Source organism: Notolabrus celidotus, chromosome 9, assembly GCF_009762535.1.
Source record: "Notolabrus celidotus isolate fNotCel1 chromosome 9, fNotCel1.pri, whole genome shotgun sequence".
Taxonomy (NCBI): domain Eukaryota; kingdom Metazoa; phylum Chordata; class Actinopteri; order Labriformes; family Labridae; genus Notolabrus; species Notolabrus celidotus.
In genome coordinates this window covers 10,293,920-10,310,816 of record NC_048280.1, presented here as the reverse complement: position 1 = coordinate 10,310,816, position 16,897 = coordinate 10,293,920, and the positions used below count along the sequence as shown (strand labels likewise).

The 16,897-nt window shown below is 39.3% G+C and overlaps 1 protein-coding gene across 2 annotated transcripts in view; it reads left to right on the top strand.

The window, feature by feature from the left end:
* The window catches only part of tmem8b (transmembrane protein 8B), a 55,776-nt gene that overhangs the window by 20,602 nt on the left and 18,277 nt on the right, over window positions 1-16,897 (top strand). For both annotated transcript variants that reach the window (XM_034691098.1, XM_034691099.1), the window contains exons 7-8: window positions 11,921-12,017; window positions 13,076-13,199. In XM_034691098.1, the coding sequence (XP_034546989.1) occupies window positions 11,921-12,017; window positions 13,076-13,199 (221 nt within the window). The remainder of the gene's footprint in view (window positions 1-11,920; window positions 12,018-13,075; window positions 13,200-16,897) is intronic.

Sequence of the window (16,897 nt, the reverse complement as noted above, 5' to 3'; positions counted from 1 at the left end):
CTCCTGTGGGAGCTGAAAAAGTTCACAATGAAACAGGCGCCCAAGTTTGGGCTGGTGACATATGTCTCTAAATGAGAGTGGGCAAAATGCAGAAACCAGCCAGGCAGGATTTGAAACGTCTTTGTTAAGCTGTCCTTCATATTGTGATTGCATTAATATGCACCTGCAGCCACTCAGTAGGTCTACAGGGAGCCAGACACTGAAGAGCTAAAGGCTGGCATGGACTTTTTAAATGTTTCACTCATAACAGAAAGCGAGCCAGCCAGTGTTGAAACAACTTCAGAATGAAGAATAAAAACTCCAACAATCGTCTTTGATTGTTCAGTTCAAAGGAATATCCTGACATTTTTGGGAAATATGCTTTTTTGGCTCTCTCTGTGGGAGTTTGACTGATATCTGTTTCATCTCTGTGCATCCAGAAAACATATTGGTCAGGGATATTTTTAGCCTACAAAAAACAGGAGGAAGAATACTCTGCTCCAACGAGCTTCAAAACAACTACTGAGCAGACTTTGAGGTGGGATTGTTTTGTTGACTACTGTCTCACAACTTTTAAAATGACCTATTTACATATTATGAATTGTTTCCAGCAAGCTAGCCTTTATATATCCAAGAACCCACTGAGGGCTTTTTGGATTAAGATCAGTGTGTGGGGCTGGTGGTGGGGAAGCTGTATACAGCACTTCAGATGCAGTGAGCTGATGGTTTTAATGAGTTATTAAAAAAGCTTCAGCAAGTCTTAATGCTTTTCATGGCTAACTATACACAGAGAGTAAATAGAGCTGAGGGGATTCATCAATTTATTGATTAGATTTTTTCTTTTTTTTTTTTTTTCTTTTTTACAATTTCCTACCTTGGATTGCTGGTGAACAAAACAAACAATTGAATATTATGTTAAGTTGGGCTCTAATAACCTTCAATGGGAGTTTTACTTGACTGTTTGAGATGTTATAGAGGATCGATATTTAATATGGTAAAGTCAGGTTCAGTACTGATAAAAAATCCCTGTTAGTTGTAAAAAAGAGAGTTTAAATGCTGTTTTCAAGAGGCCTCCGTGCAGTTTCTACCTTTCAAGTCAGACAGGGTCGAAATTCCAATTTGCCTCAATGGGGTTCGCAGCCTGTAGACAACAAATCTGAGACCATTGAGTCAAATAACAAAAACCCAAGAAAGCATTTAACCAGTGAAAAAAAAAGGAAGAAACTCTGGAGGAGTAACAGAGGAGGGATGTCTCTCACTGAGTAGACAAAGATGCATTAGACGCTGTGAGTACAGAAAGAGCTGAAATACGAAGTTATTGAAACATAATAGAATTCATGGATTTGGAGAATGTGGAAAGACGACATGCCAAACAATCACAGGAGAGACTAGTACAGCAACAACACAGATTTTATAGCAACACCTGGGTGAGAAAACATGAAGCCAATACAGCAGTGTTGTGGTCAAGTCACCAAACCTTGAGTCTGAACCGAACCAAGCCGAGTTCAAGTATCCCATTATCTGAGTCCTCGTCCAAGTCTGAGTCCTCAAGGTCAAATCTGACCCGAGATTTAGGATGGGTTTCAGTCCTCCACTGAAGCTCAACTCAAGACATGACATATAAATTAAAAAGGCATACATGAAACACAAAATTAGGTATTTGTCACCATTTCAACAGGAGTTTGTTTCCTATGTGACAATATAGACAAACAAATGCACATGTAAGCACTGCGCACACATGCATGAAAACGCTATTACTCAACTTAATTTAAATAATATAAATTGCTTGAAATTGGATAAATTATTAGAGTCTATACAAAAAGAAATAGTCTTGTCCAATGACTACGTCTGAGTCCTCCTCTCCATTTAGAATGTACTCAATGCTTGAATCAAAGACTACAGCACTGCAATGTATAAGTCCACAATCTGCAGTTCCTTATGTGGCCACTTGGGCTGGCCCCAAAAGTCAAGGAATCCCAAATAGAGCCCATAATAAAAGCAGATTTTTACAGCAGAATTCAACATGTCTCTTTGCCTCCTTTCTTTATTCCTAACAACTAGAAGGGATTTTTTTTAATAACTCATACATTTTTGATCATTTTAAGGATATTAAAGGGTGTGGCTAAAGGGTCGACTCAATGCAGTTGTTAGCGTGAGGCTATATTTCTACCTTTTTAACTGTTTGTAGATTAGCAGAAATTTAGCCGCCATCTTTGGGCTTTATTGCGTGTCTCCAGACACCAATGGATGACATCACTGAGACGAGGTTCGTTCTTTATTCAGTCTATGTTTGAGAGAGAAACACACGGAGGGAGGGAGAGAAGGAGAGAGACAGAGAGAGGGAAGGCTAGAGAGAGAGAGAGAGAGAGAGAGAGAGAGAGAGAGAGAGAGAGAGAGAGAGAGAGAGAGAGAGAGAGAGAGAGAGAGAGAGAGAGAGAGAGAGAGAGAGGATTAACATGTAAAATAGGTAGATGGAGGGGAAAAAACTGGAGGTTGCATCTCCTCGGGGGAAGATGATCCAGATCAACATCAGGATAAGACTGCGACATCCAGTAGAGAGAGAAAGGTCCCTGCATTGAGACTTGATGATAAGCCGGGCTAAACACAGCTTTCATCTCCACTGAACACACACTGATGAAATTGATAATCAATCTGCTCATCTAACCGCCGCTAAGATAGCAAACAGCCTAATTTCCCCAAATGTCAGAGGAGAGAGCAAATATTTGACTCTTAAGGAAATGGAAATAATTGACTGTAGGTAATTTGATGGATTATTGATTGATTCCTTGGTCGCTGTGGCGAAACAATGGTTTATTGGCAACTCCTAACTCAAAGGAAGATCCTCTGTGCAACCCTTTCTCTGTTGAGTCTCACATTCTCCTCATGTTTAGTATAATCAGCATATAAAGTTGGTAATTTAAACTTGAAATATCCTGCAGATGTCACAGAGACAGCATATTTTTTGATGAAACTTGGTGTCTGTGATTGTCATATGAGCAGAAAAATGTATTCTACTGAGATTCTGTCATATTATATTATTCTACGGACAGATTTCTCCCCCCTCTGCGGTGATCTGTCACTTGCTTGTCACAGGAGCAGAATCCAGTGAGCCGCTGCCGGTGGGGGACTGTGGCAGATTTGCAGGGCTTTAGGAGACAATAGCTGGAGCTGCTTGTCTGCTTCGCATCACTCTGTGTGAAAGATTGTGAAAAGAACTTGCATGGATTTTACTCGTACTGATACCTCAGCTGGCAGTGGATCACTTTAATCGCTTTAGATCCAGTCTTATAAGTTTTCTTTAGGTAAGGCTCATGCAGAGAGAGGAAATGTAAGCTCTGTGATGAGCATTAGTCTGACACAGTATCACTGTATGCCTTGTTAGCTTTAATATTTACACTTGTTTTACTTACAGGGATCCCACACTGGTCTCACAAAATGGCATTTGCATAACAAGCTAATGTCTGAGGTATTTTTGTGTGTTATGTCAGTGCATTTTTTTTATTTTTTGTGAATCATTCTGCAGTGTTTAGTCTCTTCTCAAAAAGGTTAATTGGGCCAGTGGGTCATTTTTAGTCTGTATAATACCAAAAGAATGGCAGGTGATGCAGCTACTCATATTTCATGTAATTTAGCTGTTGCTAAACTTGTAAACCAAACTTGGTCTTTACATATTTGAACCCCAAATGTCACCTGTGCATGATCCCACCCAATAGTTTTATTAACCTGACCTAATCCCTGGCCGCACAACATAAACCAAGTTTGAACAAGCTTGAAATACATAAATATGACATGCATTTTTCTGTTCAAGTTAACATACAGGATATTACAGAATCATGTTAGTAGTACACTGTCCTCTGGGTGTGGTGGAACAGGTAACCATGTTCCTCAAGATCAGCTTTAGAGCACCTCGGTATTGATTCAACAAGCTCACATAATTTTCCTTGACTTCTGGTGACCCCCATGAGCTGATGGCCCTTTTAAATCTGATCCACCATCCATGGTAGCGCTCCAAAGAATTAAGCTGTGATTGGCTATTTGCCTTGTCAGAGGCAGCTGGTAGTAGTTTTTGTGTATTTCAGTGTAGCTCATAATCTTTTATGAAAGCCCCTGTGAGGATCTTTTGACTGGTTATAAAACAGAGTGAAATGCACAATGTTGCTCTTTATGACTAAGAGAAGGAAATGAGACCATACAGATACAAGTGCATTGCAAATTGTATATGAGACATATCATCGGGGTAAATATCCAGCTTTGAAATGGCAGTATGGGAGAGCCATATGATTGGAGGACCTGTCAATGTGTCTAGAGAGCTCCACATCAGGATGGTATTGTTTCATCAGAGAAGAGAGGTGATCACCTAGGTTAGCTGGCTGCCAGCTTCTCTTCCCCCTAAGGGATTTATTATTTATGTTAGTATTTTAGTTCCATTTAATATATGTCAGTGTGAGCTATGTCATAGCTGAGTGACACCATCCCTCATTATCATACAACCTGAAAATTTGGCAGTCAATGAATAAAAAAGTATGAATAAATAAATGTAAAAATATTCAAAAAAAAAAGAAATTATACATTGAATAATTTCTGTGGTGTGTTCAGGGTTTCATTGGGTCCACCAGTTGGACGTGCCCAGAAAACCTCAAAAAGAAGGCACCAAGGAGGCATCCTAATCAGGCACCTGAACCACCTTTACTGGTTCCTTCCTGGTGTCTGATCTACTAATTGTGTGTCTTAGTCTGATTCCTAGCAACCCTGAGGAGGAAGCTCATTTAGGCAGCTTGTATTCGCTATGTTATTCTTACTATCACTACCGGAATCACATGGCCTAAGGTGAGGGTTGGTTGGTGGTTCAGTTGATCGATAAGTCCAGCTCCCTCTTCAACAGGAAAAATCTGTGTAATGCTAACATCACTGCTGATGCTAGATCAATTTGTCTGTTGATCCAGTATGCCTGTTTCTTGGAATGAATGTATTCATTCACGTTTCATCTCACTTTGACACCCTAATATGAGAAAACTCAAGTATGTTTTGATCAGAAAATATCACACGGAAGCCCAAACAAGGTGCTTAGATAATTTGTGTTTTCTGATGGTAAGACGTTTTGTGTTTGTTCAGAGGGTGCTTCTAAAACCCTGTATTTAAAACCACAATAGCAATAAGAGGCGATACATATAAAACTGAAAGTCATCATGGACTGGTTTATTTTCATCAGTTTGTACACTGGGATGTGTTGTGTGTGGTACTTATGCCAGCTTACCCAGTGTTTTTGCATTAGTTGGCATTTTGTCCTGCTGGCACATGCCGTCAGTATAACTCCCTGGAAATACAACAAAGCCACATGAGTACACATGGATACCACAGTATTCTTCAAAAGTTTCCTATCTGCAGCATTTCAGTTAAAGTTGAAGTATTTTCCCTTATGAGACTCATTTTAAAGGTGACATATCACGCTTTTTTCATCAATATATATATTGGTCTAAGAGGTCCCCAAAACATGTCTTTAAAGTTTATGCTCAAAAAACCACTTTGAAATCGGATTTTGGCATGCCTGAAAAGCCCTCTTCTTCAGTCCTCCTCAGAACACTCTGTTTTCCCTCTGACCACGCCCCCTCAGGAAGTGGATGTGCCTCGGCTGTCCAGCACGTTGATCTAATGTTTACATGTTGGCTGAATATACACGGCTGCTCAGAGATCACGTTACTTCAACCCTCTGAATCTGATCCAGAATCTGATCCTGACGGAGAGGCGCCTGTAGCAGGACCTTTCTGAAGGATTGGTCACAGATTTAGTGTTTCTTGTTGTTTTATTTATCAGTATGTCGACGTGTGTCTTGGTACACAGCTACGAACATGTAGCTATGTGGCTATGCTAACTAGCGCTAGCACTTATCCATGATAAATAAAAATCATCCACTAGATCTTCAAATCTGCAGACGTGGGGAGTAAAACCGACCTCTACCAGAAAGGCAGCAGGGCCTTTCTGAAGGATTGGTCACAGATTTTGTGTTTCATGTTGTTTTATTTGTCAGTATGTCGACGTGTGTCTTGGTACACAGCTACAGCTACAGCTATGAAGATGTAGCTATGTGGCTATGCTAATTAGCGCTAGCACTTATCCATGACAAATAAAAATCATCCACTAGATCTTCAAATCTGCAGACGTGGGGAGTAAAACCGACCTCTGCCAGAAAGGCAGCGGGACCTTTTATGAAGGATTGGTCACAGATTCTGTGTTTCTTGTTGTTTTATTTGTCAGTATGTCGACGTGTGTCTTGGTACACAGCTACAGCTACAACATGTAGCTATGTAGCTATGCTAACTAGCGCTAGCACTTATCCATGGTAAATAAAAATCATCCACTAGATCTTCAAATCTGCAGACGTGGGGAGTAAAACCGACCTTTGTGTTTATTAAGACAGCCTACAACTAGCATGCCTCCCTCCTAAGCTCCTTGTTAGCACACATTTGTGCAGGTAATGAAAAACGGAGGGGGGATTCAGTATTATTTTATACAGTCTATGGGCTGAACAAGCTCCGAGCTCTGACTCGTGACAGACCGGATATTGTTGTTACGTAACAAAAACACGGAAGTCTGAAACGGCTCGTTTCACACACATTTACAGAAAGGTGTAGAAATCAAAACAGGGGCAGAATGGATTTTTTTCATTCTCGGGGGGGTTTGTAGACAAGCCAGGGACACATATTTCAGGTAGAGAACCATTAAAAAGTCCATTTTGCATGATATGTCACCTTTAAATTCTTTTTTATTTTCATCACAAAAATGGCAAAATTCCAAACATACAAACATAACAACAAAAAAATGAGAGGAACCGAGTTCAGCTTTCAAAGAGATGTTTATTCTGATATTTTTCTGCAGTTGTTTGTTACAGTCGCTAACCTTGAGCATCGTTTGCTGGGAGATCACACTCCTGATTGATTAATGCCTCTGTCACTCACGTTCCACAATCATGACTAACAGCTGCATAATGGATCAGGCACATAAATCACAATATTAAACATGATTAATGCAGCAGTATTCACAACATTGTTACAAAGTGCTCTCTGAGTAAAAGCAATAAATTAGAATCCAAACAAAATTAACATTAAATTTTAGACATTAATTTAAAACAGGGCCACAATACGACAGGAGAGCAGCAGAAGAGTGAAATTAACAACAATGCCCTGACAACAGAGAGGCACTAAAAGCAGGTTAATGGACAGCAATGATACAGAGTGCAGAGGAACGGTCAGGGGGAATTATATGAGAGCTGGAAGACAGATTCAAATGAAAGAGTTATCAATGAAATCTTAATTTCAGCTCCACACACAGAGGATAAAGAGATTTTGTATTATCTGTAGCACATGAACGGTTCAGTGATAAAATTGAGAGGGTTTAGACTTATCACAAAATAATCATCTTCATCTCAAGAGCATCTTTAGACCTTAATTTGATGTTTCCTGCTCAAGCATCCTTGCCTCACTGGATGGCTCTTTTCTTACAAGAGAACTCAAACAAGGACGCACTGAGTAGTGGACATCTAACATGTGGCTGTTAGATAAAGGGAGATATTCAAATTGTTTGGGCTGAGGCTAGAGATAGACCGATATTCGGCATTTTGACGCATATTGGCATCAGCATTTTTAAAATATCCGACAGCTGATAAGAGATCAATTTAAAACTGGGTTATTTTGGCTCAAAATTCACTAAATCACAAGGCAGGAATTTCACTGTCAGCAGAAACCGTAGCTTGTGTTCCATTTCTCCTGCAGTTTCTCATTACAGGAGACCAGCTGAGCAGCATCCGTTGTGTCCCCTACAATTACTAGTGATTTAAAACTCATACAACCCCACTTCAAAAAAACTGAAATACCCCCATAAAACAAAGATAAGTGAAATATTAACATTTCAGTTGTATTGACATTTTGGAAAACTTTATTTACTGTAGATACCTTAAGAGAACTATTTATTTGTTTAAGTTTTCCTTTAACTTTGTAAGACATGCTGCTGAGCCTGGGAGCTCCCTGCACTTTGTGTTAGAATGTTAAAACAAAGATGTCTATAGCCTAAGATAAAAAAAAAACCTTTAACATGTTGCAAATCTGAAAAGCTGTTTAATAAACATATGCTTAAAGGCATTTAAACAAAGTTAAGTGTTGGAGTTTTGTTATTATTCAAAATTTTTACACCAATGGTTCCCCTTTTACTGCAAATGAATATCGGCTGCAAATATCAGTTATCGGCCTCCTTGGCTACTAATAATCGGTATCGGCCCTGAAAAAAACATATCGGTCTATCTCTAGCTGAGGCTTCCGGGTTTTTGCCAATACAACATTATTATTGGAGCTTTGTCTTTAGAAGGCATTTAGTTATGGAAAAAAAACGTTTTTTTTTCATTGTGCACTTCAAGAAAAAAGCTGGAACGTTGAAAATTCAAGTCAATATGTAGGAATAAAGTTGACAGTTCTTTGGTGGTGACATTACACCTCTAAATAAAACTGTTTCCAGGTCCAAGCTGTATCCACGTATTGTATTTTCAATTATATGTTGTAGTAACGTGTTCCTAGCTGTTTTAAAAAGTTCTCAATCACATATATTTTTCTACTGATAATATCCATGTGATGAAAAAGAGAAGAAGGGAAGGTTCCAGTTCCAGTTCCACTCTAAAATGACTGAAAAATGAAACTTCTATGACGTTCCTTGACTTAGCATGAAGCAATGGGCTAATGTGTAAACATATGCTAGTTACTGATGCATTGATAGGAGTAACATTTTAAGCCACAAATAATATTAAGCTTTTCATTTAAACATTACAAATAGCCAGAGTAAGATACACTGTTGAGGGTTTAAGTGACCACTGATCACACAGTCCGGTTCTTCTCCCTCTGCTGATGTGATTCACTGCATGCAGGTAGCGTTAGCAAACTGTGATGAATGAGCAGGTGTTTCTTCCCAAGCTGCTAAGTTTACAAAAATGTGCTACATTTTAAGACAAGTAGAAAACAAAGTCACAAAGGGAGCCTAAATAAACTAAACTAATACATTTTTGGTTAATGTATTTGTAAGTGATTGGTGTTATCCTGTAGATGTTGTTAGCCAAGCAAGCGTCTTGTGCTAGTTTTAACGTTAGCCATGTTGAATGATGGACTACACAAATGAGCAGATGGCATATTGCGTTTCTACACGTTAACCATAAGTTTTGGGTGTTTTTAAAGTTATATTTTTGGGCTTTTTGCCTTTATTTTATAGTACAGCTGAAGAGAGACAGGAAATGTCGGGAATAGAGAGTGGGGGAAGACATGCAGGAAATGGTCGACCAGCTGGGGATCGAACCGGCGACCCCTGCGATGAGGGCTGTAGCCTCTGTATGTGGGGCGCTTAGATGGCTAGGCCGCCAGCTCCCCGTCAACCATAAGTTTTGATAATCTAAAGGCTTTTTATTTACTAGTAAAGCAACAAATAGAGCATGGAGGAGAGCACGTGTTTCCTAGCAAGTGAAGTTATATTTTGACCTGGAAATGGATAACACATGATGGGTGATATGACACGTAACGACAAGACACTCCTCTAACTGGATTTGCTGGACCAGAGGAGTAGTTCTCAAAACTGAACTGAAATGTTCCTCCTCTTTATTTTTCATTCCTTGTTTCTTCTCATTCTGTTTTCAAACATACAGACCAAGATCAGCTAAGACACATGTCTTTGTCCACAGGGGTCACCAACATCGATGTAAAAGTTCCTTTCAGGAGCTTTAACAGGTTTCTTCTACGTATATATTTTTCCTTTGTTGCATCAAATAAATGTTCATCTATTAATTCATAGTCTGAAGGGGAGGTAGGTAATATTTCAAGAAGCATCCAGTATAGTCCTCACTAAAAGTCACGTCATCCAAACATATTAAGCATTAAACACACAAAGCCTCAAGTTGTGATCTTTGTAAACAATTCCAGATCCCAATGTTCCTGCGGCACTTAATCTCATTTTGGTGGATTTTTAGGTGGATTGGTGTAAAACTGATCCCAGGCTCCATCAACTGTGTTGATTTTTATGAACGAAATTACATAAAATCCTATTATTCGCACCTTTATTTATACCCCCTAGCATATCAGTTAAAGACAGTTTTATTTATTCTCATTGGTGTATTGATATTTTTGGCTGTATTTCTCTTTCTGAGCCTCCTCATGCACAGTGATCTTATCACATAAGATTCTCTGTGTGCCAGGAGGAAAAAGTAATGAGTTTTTGAAGCGCAGCAAAAGAAAATATATTTCCAGTTTTTTTCTCTATTTGTTTGTTTGTTTGTTTGTTTTTTGGCTCCATTTTCAAATAGTTGGCAGACAATTACTGTGAAAAACACAATGAAGTCCTAAAAGAGGTCTTGAGTCACTCTGTGGAACTTTATCTGGGCCAGGAGGAGGGACAGTTCCTGTGAGGGAATTTATTTCCTCCCATCTCATCACGCTGTACTCACTCAGGCATACAGGCTTCATGTTGTTGTCTTTAAGAATATCAATACCAATACAGTTGTTGTGACTATCTGGGCTTGATTATTTGCATTGACAGATTATGGGACGATGACCCTCTGTGTGAATACCTTTACAAAATCCCTCCACAGACAAAGTAACAGCAATTTGTGTCTCCTGAGCCACACAACTAATCTGAATTAAATGTAGCATTTAGTTAAACTTTGGAATAAAACGGCACATTCATTTTGACCAGCTTCCACATAATCCATAAAGTTCAAAATGTTACCTGCTGGGATCTTGAAAAGAGAAGCCAAAGTGATGGATAAACTGGCTTCACTATGTAGCCAGTGAGTCTACTTCTTACTGAGTTATTTAACTCACCAACCAGAACTCTAGAAAGAGAAGCACAGAGAGAGTTTCTCTTTCGGGACCCTCTGACCTTGATGCAGTCTCTTGGCTCTGTGACTGGTTTGCCCTTCTCGTAATCCAGCAATAAGTGTTTCTCACTCAAGCTCCATCTTCAAGGGAGAGCCAGGACAAAAGTGTGGAGGAGGTTTGAGGGAGGGGACTATATCTTGAAATGCCAGTGGGCGTGATTGAGTCTTACAACCAGGAGAGTAGACCAGATGGTGAGTTTAGGAAGCTTGAAATTTCAGCACCTGGCAAAGTGTTTGTTGAGTCGCCGCATTAATCAACGACTTTGCCAACTCCCTGCCTATACATTATGTTCACTCTGTGCTGGAAGGGCTGAAGAAGTCTTATTTATTCAAGAAATAATTGCCTAAAGTTATCCCTATACCACCAAGCACAGCTCCCTCTGGATGCGATGCAAATGACCATAGTGTGCTACACAGTGTTCTGTAAAGTTTTTATCAGAAACACAACAACTTTTACTGTGTTTGACTGGCAGTTTCAGGTAACTTAATTGGGTGCTCTTTGCCACTAGTTGTAGAAAAAGACTCTGCTGCACCTCCTCTTCAATCCCTAAAAACAGTGTGAATAAATTAGAAGAAGTTTAGAAAGTGTTGAATTTGATGCCTGACTGCACACTGATGCTTTCTGAACACTTGCAGTCATTTCTGGCTCCTGTTTTTACCTCAGCTCTTTCTTTACTGATACACCAAATTGGTCTGTAGTACTCTTTCTACCCCTCTGCAGAATGAGCTAATTTGTATAAGCATATGCAGGTCCCAACGCTTGAATAATTCCCCAGGATTATTATTATTTTTTTTTAATGTATGAGTGTGTTAATGTATAATTGATGCTTTAAGGAGATAAACTGCCAACATCTTCATTAGGTGCCTGAGGCAGACAGGGGGAGAGCAGTTTCACTTGATTTGTTAGTTTTAAAGTTTACTATCTCACAGCTGAGGGGAAATAAGTCGAGGTAATCATGGCCGGTGTTAGCGCTGCGGTATGATGGCAGCAGATGGCTGATGGCTGGATGGATGAATGACGTTTGCTTTTGTTTCCTCCTGCAGTCTACGCTGAGAGGAGCTAATGTCACGGTGTTCGGCTGCCTGAACCACGGGACGCCTCTCTTCTTACGGGAGAACTCATCTCTAAAATGTGAATCAGGTAACTCAACTTTAAAGAAATACCCCAATATAAAAATGTTTGTCCCCTTAGGCTGTTCTTAAAGAATAACCTGAGTACCATAAATGCCTTTTCTGTAGAAGTGATCTTCACCTTTTGACAGACTCATTCCCTTTTCAGCTCTCGAAACTCCCAAAACCTTGACTATCATACACAATTGACTCCAAATGTTTGCTTAAACTTCAGCTCACACTGCAACTGACAAAATGTTTCAGTATAATAACTTGAACAAGCACAGATTTCTTTAAGGACTTCTACTTCTACTGACAGTTTAAGGTCAATTTTTCAAACTTCTCTCAGCTGTCTAACTCTCACAGAATCCAAAACAACTTTTTAACACTTCAACTTCACCTTTGCTCTTGCACCATAATTGACACTTTTTCAGCACTGCTGTTTAAACTGCTGTTTCAATATTTGCAGTATTTCTTCACCTTTCCCAAAATCATACAAAAATAATTTTAACTGCAGTCTGCAGACACAAACAAATGTCAATCTTAGTCTGATAATTGTAGCTCTTTGTGTTAATGCTTTTTCCATTATATCAAAAGCTCTTCTAGTTTTTTAGGTCTTGGTCCACCATCAGCTTGTATAAAACATGGACGACACAACAGCTGTCCCAAAGTGAAGCCAAAACTTGCCTCCTCTAATTGTAACTGTCTGAGTAACAAACTAAAGAAGGAACAGTGAAGGGAAACATAACAAAAACTAACACCATAAACCAAGTGTCTGCTTTAAATCAACACAAGAATCTGTTCTGCCGCAGACTTTAATGACCTGAGGGATCTCTGACATTTTTACGGTGAGCTAACCTTGTGTTTTGGTCAGTGAAAGAGGTGCGACATTAAAATAGCGGCTCCACCAGCCAGATGGATTCACCGCGTACCTTGATTACAAAAAATTTCTCCAGCTCACTATGTCAGCGCCCATCAAGGCGCTCTTTTTGCCTCACTCTTTTACAATGGGGGAGATGGAGGCGTGTCGTCCATATTATTATACAGACAGCGGTACCACTGCCTCATCATTGTTTCTGTCTGTTGCAGAGTCCATGGCTGGCTTTTTCCTCACTGTAAATGCCTCTGCTAACATCACCAAACTGAGGATTCCCTACCCACAAACAGGCACCTGGTACCTCAGTCTGCGCTCTCTGTGTGCCACTGAACACGGGTAAGAGATGCTTTCTATATTTTTTCAGGCAATCCTTTATCCTGTATGCTCACACTCTGCTCCACTGCTGAACTTCACTCAACCACTCAACTGTGTTTAGTGAGATGTTTTAATCATTATCAATTTTTCACAAAAAGTAGTCAAAAGACAAGAGCTTAAAAGAATATTTCAACACTTTGGGAAACAGACTTATTCAAGCTCAAAATTAGAGCTTGACATCTCTTTTACGGATGTTTGCAGAACTTAGAGTAGCATATGGCCCGGAGGAAAGAACTCGCCTGGCTCTGCAAGAATCAGGCTAAAAGACCCTCGGCTCAGAGAACTGCATGTTACATCTGGTTTGTCTGATTAAGGGTTTGAGTGAGTAAAATCTTTGGGTTGCAACTTCTGTTTTGTAAATCAATACAAAAACAAGAGCCAAATCAACCTTATAGAGCTTAAATAATTAAAAATGAAAATATATAAAAGTGGTTACTTCTATTGAGCTTTGATGTTGGGTTTTGTTACCTTTGGACTCAGCTAGACCATTGACTGCATACAACATGCACACAGTCATAGTGACTTCATCTGTTTGTTTTCTGAAGAGGGGTTTTGAAGTCCAACGATGATGGTCACTTCTTTGGAAATACTGACTTAAATAAGAAACTGAAAAGTGGTGGCGTTAAAGCAATCTGCTAGGTCTCTTAGCATGGAGCTACAAAGTGGACCTTTCAGTCAAATCAGCTGTGCCTCTTGTTATGCAAAAAAAAATCTATTTTGGTCCAGGCTTGGAACATGCTTAATTTTGCTGAATATATGGGCATTTTTAACATGGGTGTTTATGGGGCGTCCTTGGCCTTTGAAGCCAGCCTCAAGTGGACACTTCAGGAACTGTAGCAGTAGCGTTGGGCTGGCGGGGAAAAAGTTACAGCGTGTACGGTGCCCTCTTGTTAGAGGGGCCCCACAAGGTTTAATAATGAATGGTCATCAATGCAGGGCTTTAAAATAATGCTGAAGAATGGGGCCCCTTCAACACCGCAGCTGCTGGAGTTAACTTCATATTTATTAGGGCCTTCTCATCACTCTTTTCAAGTAAAGGAATTAGTCTATTTCTAAAGTGTTGAACTATTTTATTAGTAAGGAAATCATGGTGCAAATTTTCTGAAGAAGTCGACCCAGATAGTCCCCAAAACATCATTTACAAGCAGAAATTCACTAAAACTAGCTGAATGAATGTTGCTCATAAATGTTTGACAGCCTCATAATCAAGTCTTTGGCTTGTTCCCAGCGCCCCAAAGCAACCTCTCAGAGTCAATATTTGCTGTCAATTGTAGCAAGACAATTGCAAAATAGGACATTCAATATTTCTCAAAAAATCCTCTACGTATAACAATCACTGGCTTGTTTACCAAAATTAATAATTTAGTGCTGCAGTGAAGGCTCTCTGTTTAAACAGATTCAGACACATCCCCTCCCATCTGTCAGCCACCAGATTAATTTAGAATTGGCTTCATAAATGTGTTACTGGTTCACACCTAGCATATGACATGGAAGGAGGATAGATTTTTGGGTTTAGGAAGCAGATTTTGCACATTTCATATTTGCATATTATGGTAATAATACACACTTAATACACACTCAAACAAGTCAGTTCTGAAATACGACAAAGGCTTGAAAAATGAAAAGTGTCGCCTAAAAACACAGTTTGATCTTTTTGCAGGGCATCTTGCATCCTTATATATATTTCATATGGTGTCCAGAGTTTGTTTGTTTTATCATCGTGGATCATCGAAAACATTGTGCAAGAGCTTCTTTTGTCATCATGCCGTGCCAGTTTTCATACAAGTAAAGTGATCTTGTGAAACAGGTTGAGATAGTATTTTATTCTTCACTGGATCTTTATCTTCAACTAACAACTACACCCTCTGTCTCAGAGGTCTGTTTAGAGTCATTATAAGAAATGTATTAGAGGGAGAAGACACGTCCATTAAGTTGTCTGACGCAACATTCTCTTCATAATTTTCACAAGCTATTTCAGCAGATTGAGCTGTTTTCAGAATCCCTAATTACGCCAAAATGTGAACAGAATGAAATTAAGCTGATTTTTTTTCCTCAGACCTCATGGGAATCTCAAATGAATTTGAATAACAAATAATAACAGATGGTGTGGGACACAGTCTCATCCTCACATGAGAACACTGCTGAGGTAGGAAAATATGGAAAACATAGACATAGCTACGTGTCAGATTTGCTCACATTTCACACATGTTAAATCAATCAGGGCTTGTTCGGTAAGAAAAAGAGGTAGTGTGCATGATAGGTACTCTTCAAGGCAACAATTAATTTGACTGATATATTTTTGAAATGAAGCAAACAGCTGTGACAATTAAAAAGAAAAGCTCTGGGAAACAGGCGAAGAAAGACATTTGTCTGAAGTTTCATTCTTTGTAACTGACAGTGTAAAGCAATCAAAAAAGTTATCATTTAAGCACAATTGTGAACCTTTTTTTTTCCCTCTTATGTTGTGTAGTGTTAAAGATAAACACATTATGTTCAACAAAATTTGCAGGTGTTATTTCTTTGTCTACATTAACAAAAATATAGAAAACAAAGAGATGTAGATGTAGAGTATTCTGAAGAATTCCTGGTTAAGAAGACTCTAAAGCACAGACCTAACTTGTAGACAAATCACTCTTATAATTGCTTTATGAACTTGGAGATTGCACCAGCCCAACTGAGTACAATTTTCTGACATCTGGAAACCTGAAAACGACTCTTTGATCTCTAGAGATCGGTGAGGGGCTAAAAAGGCACCCTCCATGAGGCTGTAATCTCTCTTTGAGAGAATTGTCAGCATTTTAATCTGCTGACATGACATTGTTAACATGCTTACATCTAACAACTGTAATGTCTACCCAGTCAACCATCCTAATTTTCTAATTGGCATTAATTGCTGAATGGAGTTGAGGCACGTGTGTAGCTCGCCATTCTTGTTAATCAACCATAGAATTGGACAAATTTGAGATATTAACTACACAGTAGTGCAAATCGAACAATTAGGGGATCATCTGTGTTTTTTCATCCTAAAGGGGACACCAACTGTGCTCACAGACAGTGGTTTTTGGAAGTGATTTCCAGCCCATGCAGTGATTTCCACTACAGAATCATGCCTGATTTTAATGTATTGTCGTTTTAGGGCCAAAAGATCACGACTAACCAGTATTGGTTATCTGCCTTGTCGCTTTTGTTATAACATACAAGCTGGACAAACTGCAGTTCCTAGATGTCTGATTGAGGCTGGCTCCAAGGGTCCAAGGATCCCCATTAACACTCATGAGGTTACCATTTTTACAGAAATTAAAATAATGTTCAAGCCCTGGTTTAAAGAATGACTTTAGTCTGAAAAGCTAATTTCTTTACTCAAACAAAATCCATAACATCTGTATGTAAAATATTACAGCTAAGACTTGTGCATAGATTTGCATAATTAGGGATGTAGCGAGTTGACTGACAGGTAGGCACGATGAAGCCGTTTTGCCAAGAGGCCAAAGACGCAACGCAGCTCCACGTCTTTGTCTGTTCCCAGGTTGACTAAAAGTTGGGTTCAGTAAACATTTCCAATACAGTGTCATAACCCCTTTTTCAGAAACCAATGGGCGACATCACTGAGACTAAGCCCGTGTTTTACACATTGTATGCTTTAACCAAAGTTGTGCAAC